Source organism: Octopus bimaculoides, chromosome 5 (genome assembly GCF_001194135.2).
Source record: "Octopus bimaculoides isolate UCB-OBI-ISO-001 chromosome 5, ASM119413v2, whole genome shotgun sequence".
Classification (NCBI taxonomy): domain Eukaryota; kingdom Metazoa; phylum Mollusca; class Cephalopoda; order Octopoda; family Octopodidae; genus Octopus; species Octopus bimaculoides.
The window spans coordinates 31,009,917-31,017,340 of record NC_068985.1 but is presented as its reverse complement, the minus strand read 5'-3'; the positions used below and the strand labels follow the sequence as shown (position 1 = coordinate 31,017,340).

The 7,424-nt window shown below is 35.3% G+C and overlaps 1 protein-coding gene across 2 annotated transcripts in view; it reads left to right on the top strand.

Annotated features, from left to right (window-relative positions):
* The window catches only part of LOC106867862 (uncharacterized), a 92,070-nt gene extending 89,196 nt beyond the window's left edge, over window positions 1-2,874 (top strand). For both annotated transcript variants that reach the window (XM_014912907.2, XM_014912906.2), the window contains exon 6: window positions 965-2,874. In XM_014912907.2, the coding sequence (XP_014768393.1) occupies window positions 965-1,871 (907 nt within the window). In that variant the 3' untranslated portion in view covers window positions 1,872-2,874. The remainder of the gene's footprint in view (window positions 1-964) is intronic.
* The last annotated feature ends 4,550 nt before the right edge of the window (window positions 2,875-7,424 follow it).

The following is a 7,424-nucleotide window of genomic DNA, read 5'->3' as shown; positions in this document are numbered from 1 at the left end:
TGCAAAGATCAAAGAGCTTGGTAGGGAAAAAAATCCTCATCCACCTTATTCTCCCAACCTTGCTCCTTCAGACTATCATTTGTTTTGTAGTTGACAGAATCATTTGGGGGACATAACTTTCGCAAGCCAGGGGGAGGTCGAAACTAACATTTCAGAGTTCTTCATTTTGAAACCAAAAGAGTTTTACATTGATGGGATTAAAAAGCTTGTAAATAGATGGAAGGAAGTCATAGATAATCAGGGAAAGTACATTGATGATTAAATTTCAATTAAATATAACATTTGATCACTTGTTTTCTTTATTCAAAATTTGGACAGAACTTATGGGATGACCTGATAGATATATACACATATATACATATGTACATTGGGCTTCTTTCAGTTTCTGTCTACCTGCATGAATCTCTTTGCCATTGAACCATTCTGTAATTTCTGCCAATGATCAATAATATATGTGTGTGTGTGTGCGCACGCAAGCTTTTCCTTTGTTAGTTTCATTATTGAGTAATATGATTTCCTAAAATTAAAACAGCAGTGTAGAGTATCAGTGAAGTTATTTCGGAATAGAATTACATTGGATATAATGCAATTTGGGATTGGATCAGGATGTGGAACTACAAATGAAATATTCTCAGAAAAACAACTACTAAGAAAAAACCCACTGGGCTTTACATTTATCAGTCAACAGAAGACCTTTGATAGGTTCCTTCACTCTGCAGCGTAGGGAAAATTAGGAAGCCTGGATATACCACTTTTCTGATTGGTACATTTTCACAATTTAATCTGCTAAGCCATGAATCCATCTAGCATAATTTATCCATCTTTATATGTCTATTGTGTGTGTTGGTGGTGCACGCACGTGTGTGTGTGTATGTGTGTGTGTGTGAGAGAGAGAGAGAGAGAGAAAATAACCATTTTAATTTGACATTATGTTTAACTTTCTCTTAATTTTGATTTATTTCAGACCAAAGCAAAAATCTGTGGCAGCTCCGCCATCTTCAGCAACTGGTTTATATGGTTGTACTCACCTTCCTGAGAATTTTGATGCTGCTTCACCAGAGGAAGAGAATACTTATTTTACTGTTGAAGCTGATGATGAGATTATTCAGAAAAAAGTTGAGGAAAACACTTACAATTGTATTGATGAAGTTAAAGGGTCAAACCAGGATCCTGTTGTTGAGCGCTACAGTAAATTAAGGAGTCCAAGGACAGTGTTAGAGAAAATACCCTCTTTGACTATCAAAGACAACTATGATCAAATTGTTGAAGAAATGGTTCAGGGTAGAATGAATTCCACCTGTCCCAGAATGAAGAAAGTAAAACCGAATGGATCTCTGAGAAAAACAGGTAGCCTTCATCGGCAGGCATCAAAAGATTCAACAGCAAAGCCAGGTTCTCAAGAAGTTAATGAGGCTATAGTATATAAAGAAGTTCCATGTTATCAATGTTCTTCTCTGTCTCCAGAATATTTTGACCGTGCCCTTCCATCAGCTCCTCTGATGGAAAGTGACAGTGCATCAGAGCCTGATGCAATTTATGAGAGAGTTGATGATTTACTCACTTCTGATCAGGACAGGAACAACAGTCAGGTTAATGACATTTATGAAACTGTTACAGAGCCAAATGAATTAAAAAGTCAGTATTCCACATTCCAAAGGCAAACAGATGGTAACGTTGGTGAAAATAACTCACAAAACAACTCTTTAAAACTAGATAATAAACCTGCAATTGCCAATGGTAATCTTCAGCCACCAAGAATTTATGACCATATCTGTGACAAATGGAACAACACAGATAAGCCACTTCATCTCATTCCATCTGATGAATATGTATATACACAGTTACAAGATGACACTACACTAGGGTCATAAATTGATTAAGTGACAAAGGAATTTCATGACTTAAAGCAGCTCTGTCTTGAAAAATAGGTTTTGTTCACTTCTCTCAAAACCAAGAAGCATCAACACAAACAATGACAACCATTTACATTTGCTGAGTTATGAAGGAATTTTTAAATATGGAATAAAAAGTTAATTTTTTTTTCTCATATTTTGGGTTGGGAAATATTTTGTTATATTTAATGCTTATGATAATATCATTTTTTACTATTTCTTTTTGCATATATTTTATCATAAAATTTCTATTTAATTATATACCAAACCAAATTTTGGCCCAGTTGTACCTACAGATCTTAGAATAATATTTCTTTTAAGATTTGCAATTTTTTTATGTCAAATTCATTTTTGAAGTAACTTTTCTTAAAATTATTGAAGACATTTCTTTCACATTTGTACGAACACAATTTATAATATTCTTTTGTCATATTTAGTTATCAAAGATGTCATATTGACAAAGTGAAGACAAGTATTTTGTTTATTAACACACTTTTATACTAAACATGTTTTTCTTCTTAAAACATAATGACTTCAGTTTTTTTTTATTATATATCATTGGAAATACTTCACTCCATATTTTTGATTTGGTTTGAATTAGATGATTTTTTTTTTCCTGATTTTAAAACAAAAGAATATAATAAAGAAAGAGTGTGTTACACTCCCATTTCAAAAGGCAGATGTTCTTGACTATAATGTTTCAATGTGAATTAGATGTCAGTAAGATACTGTGGCATAAGATTTAAAGAGTAAGAAGATAAGCAAAAAACTCATGAATATTTCTGAATACAATGTAATAAAAGGTGATTTATTATTACTATTATTATTATCATCATCATCATCATTATTGTTTGATTGCATTTAATGGAGTGGGGATGCATTTCTAATACAGTCTGAGGAGATAAATATATTTGACTGCAAGACAGTCAAAGTTAAAGGTCTTGTTTCAATTTCTGATGAAATAAATGTTTCTTTTGTACAACTGTCTCTTTCTTATACACCCTTCTTGTTCATCATATCACTGGACTATGTTTTTGCTGTGGAAGGATTCTGACCATCCCCAAGTGACTAAAAGTAGATTGTCTTGTTGTTATAAAACAAAGAACTGTGAGCGATTGGCAGTTCGTATTGGTAAGCAGTTTGCTTCTAGCTGTGATCGAGAGTGTTGAGTTTCGTGTAATATTAATAGTGGTGCATTGTGTATATACTTTCTTCACCCCTGCTTTGTTATATCAGATATCCAATACAAGGATATAGAAGTGGTGACGAGTTGTTTGAAAATTGTGTTGGGCATTTAAAATTTTTGATACAAAACCAAAGAAAAAATCATTTTAAAATGGAGAACTTATTGACCTGAATGGTGTAGTTGCAACAGCAACTACAGCAGTAGCAATAGCAGTTACAGCAGCAATGGCAGCAGCAACTTCAGTAGCAACAAAAAAACCAACAGTTGCTGGAATTAACACTGAAAAAGTCTGAAAATACTTCAGGTTCGTACTTGCCAGACAGCGTAGCAAACTCAATTGGAGAATTCAAATACAATCCAGAAGGTACCTTCTCTACATATTTGCGTAGATATGAAGAAATCTTCAAAGAAGAGTGTAAAAGTTGGTCTGACAAGAAAAAAGTACGACTACTTTTAAGAATGTTATCTCAAATATGAAAAATATAGTAATTATATATATAGGTGCAGGAGTGGCTGTGTGGTAAGTAGCTTGCTTACCAACCACATGGTTCTGGGTTCAGTTCCACTGCATGGCACCTTGGGCAAGTGTCTTCTACTATAGCCTGGGGCTGACCAAAGCCTGTGAGTAGATTTGGTAGACGGAAACTGAAAGAAGCCCATCATATGTATATGTATATATATATATGTGTGTGTATTTGTGTGTCTGTGTTTGTCCCCCAACATCACTTGACAACCGATGCTGGTATTGCAGCTCTTTGTAAGCGAGTCGGCATTATGGTTTTTGGCAATTATCTTATTGTTGTGCTGGCCGATCAAAGAGGCGAAGTTTTTGCAGCAAGAATAGCTGATCTTAAGCGTTCTTCTATTGAATATTCTGTAAAACTTATGATCAGGTTGAAAGTGCCTAGAGACCAATTTAAAAAATTCCTTACCTATATTAGTTCTTACGGCCATATTGAAAGCTGGGTTGAACCACAAAACTTTCCTAGTCCTAGTTCTACGTGCTGCACTGCTGCTAGCATTAGACTGGGTGTACTGGATCCTCTCAGAGAATCCACTATTCCTTAAAGCGCTATTATAATAAGGTGCTGCGTTACAGAATGTTGCCTCGTCCGCAGAAATTGACGATATTCGCCTACCTATGTTGCTAACTAAGTTTCTAAGAATAACAGGCGGATGGTTGGATTCTCTGCTAATATAGAATAATTTATCATTTGGTTTACGGTAAGGTTTGAATATATTTGAATTCAAATCTAAATTTACATCTAAGAAATCTACTTTTTTTAGGTTAGTATCTACTGTGATCCGTAAGCCTATCCTTTGGAAGAAAGCTATAAGATCCTTCCTAAGCTTATCCAGTTCGTGGCCGTTTAAATTATGGGTGACTATAAGACTGTCATCTCTATATAATCCTGCATCTATAAACGGAAATTCTAGTTTCAGATAGTGCAGAATGTAAGCTCCTATAAGCATACACAATTCAGCCCCGTCGTATGCCCCCATCGGTACATCGAAAAGAGAATCTTCACTCCACCTGGATTAAAAAGAGTGAGCTTAAAGAAATAATGGAGATATGCCAACTATCTGAAGTTAGTTTTTTAGTGGATAGTTTTTTTAATAGGTCAATGAAAGAAGCTAAAGTGAAAACCAATTATGTTAAAGTTGAATACTTAAAAATACCTTATGTCAGTAATTTCATTGATGATGTTAATTCAGGTAAGGTAATTAGAAATAATAAAACAAAAAAATCCTTTTGCTGGAAAATGTTAGACATATAAATGTCAAGATTTGTTATAAGCTTGGTAAGAAGATATGTAATACCTTATTTAATTATGATAAGATCCTATCAAAAATCAGTCTTGAAAGTTTGAAAGAAATATACTTAGAAGATTGTAAAGGAGATAATTCGGAATTTTGTTATAAAGAAATAGGACATGTTTATACAAGAAATTTAGATATTATTAAAAATAAGGAACTAAGGGAGATTATGAGTAAAGGGACAAAATACAGAGAACAGGGTAAAATTAGTAAATATAATTTAAAGAAAGTTATATTTAAAGCCATTAATGAATTCATAGTTAAATTAAGTCTCAAAAAATAAGGTCAAATTGGATGAGTTCAATAGCTGGGTTAGCAAATTAACTTATATGGTAGTTAAACATTTAAAGAAATTTGATAAGTGGATCGGGAAAGATTCAGTTTTGAATAAACCACTAGTTAAAGAATACATAAATGAATTACATAAAAAATATGTAATAGTACGAGCAGATAATGCAGCAGGAAATTTTGTGGTAATTTGTAAAAAAATATTATATGATGGTTGTAAGTAAAGAGTTAGGAGTGGATAAGGAATTTAAGTTTATAGGCTAACTAGCAGAAATATCCAGCGTTGCCTGGATTAAAGAAAATAATGAAATTCGAAAATGCCTTTTAGATCTCTAACATGACACATGGATTATGCAGTTCTCAACAGTAATTAGCTGAGGTACAAACTATTAATGTCAATAACATATTTTGTCCAATGTTCTCACTGTTAAAATTGTTAAAAAAAAACAGGTAGTTCTTTGTCTTTGCAATCACCTTTAATTGTCAGTACTTATTTGAAACACATTGAACCTGAAAATGCATAAACTTGAGAAGAACCAGCCTGCAGGCACTCCTCTCCTGTTAAAAAGTACATCAACTCCATGCAAAATACATTTAAATGAGCATTCATTATAACGGCATTCCCACATGCATTCTTTTCAAGTTATTTCGATATTACAATTGCTTGCCCTAAGCCTTATTGCACGCAAATGGAGAAAACGTTCACTGCGTATACATCGATCGCTGTATGCCAGCGTCTAACAGCTTTGTGAATAGGGCCTTGCTATAGAAAATACTTGGCAAACTTAGATGTCCAGATCACTTTGTACCCATAATTAAATTATTTCATGATGGGATGGAGGCTTGGGTCAATGTTGGTGGCGGCATGGCGGGACCCATTCCTGTAAAGAATGGTGTCAAGTAGGGTGACATCATTGTCCCAACTCTCTTTTCTCTGTACTTTGTTGTTTCTTTTACTCATGCTTTTGCTAAGGTTAGCTCTCTGGGAATATATATCAGGTATTGATCTTTTGGCTGCCTCTTTAATCTGCACCAATTTGCCGCCAATTCAAAAGTTTTCCAGTCTCTTATTCATGACCTCCTTTATGCAGATGACTGTGACTTAGTCACTCATACAGTGGATGACATGCAAATACTTATGAATCATATTTCTGCTTCTTGCAAGGCATTTGGAATCAGCATTGGTCTGGACAAGACTGTTGTAATGTTCCAGTCTGCACCAGGAAATCTATATGTGGAACCAACTATCTTGGTCGAAGGAACAATACTGAAAGTGGTAGACATGTTTGTCTGCCTGGGCAGCACACTCAGCTGTTCTTGCTCCTTGGATGAGGAAATATCTTTCAGGCTGCAGAGAGCAACTGATTCCTTCCAGTCTCTTCAGTCTTGTGTCTGGTCCCAGCATGGCATCACAAAACAAACAAAAATTGCTGTGTACTGTGCAAGTGTACTGACATCGCTCCTCTACTCATGTGAGACAAGAACCCTTTACAAATGTCATGTAAAGGTCCTTGAACACTTTCATTAGAGATGTCTGAGACACATTCTGAATGTTGACTGGACCTTAAAAACTCCAGACACACAAGTCCTGAGGAGATCTTATATCTTGAGTATTGAGGTGATGGTGCACAGGCACTGGTTACGTTGGACTGGACACCTTATTAGAATGAAGGATAGCAGGATCCCTAAGCAGATGCTATATGGGGAGCTTGTTAATGGAAAGAGACCCCAGCAGAAACCAAGGTTGCAATTTAAGGACTGTGTTAAGTCCTCATTAAAGGCCTGTGATATGCAGGAAACTGACTGGGAGAGCAGATGGAGGAAGCAGGTTAAGGAAAGGACCGACACCTTTGAGAGAGCACGTATTCTGCATGAAGAATTTAAGTGTGCTACTCGAAAGCACACTGCTAGTGTAGTGAATGGGGAAAGCTTGGTTTGCAATGTTTGCAGTCATGTATGCTTGTCAAGAGTAGGGCTCATTAGTCACCAACATAGCTGCAGATGCAAAATATAAGTTAGTCCTAGAGCGCACAATGTTCCTGAAGGTCAGCAATGGTCTTCCTCAATCATGAGTAGACGACCATCATGTATGTATGTATGTATGTATGTATGTATGTATGCATGTATGAGTGTGAGTATTTTTTAAATTTGTTTCAGTCATTTTACTGTGGCCATGCTGGAGCACCGCCTTTAGTTGAACAAATTGACCCCAGGACTTATTCTTTGTAAGCCTAGTACTT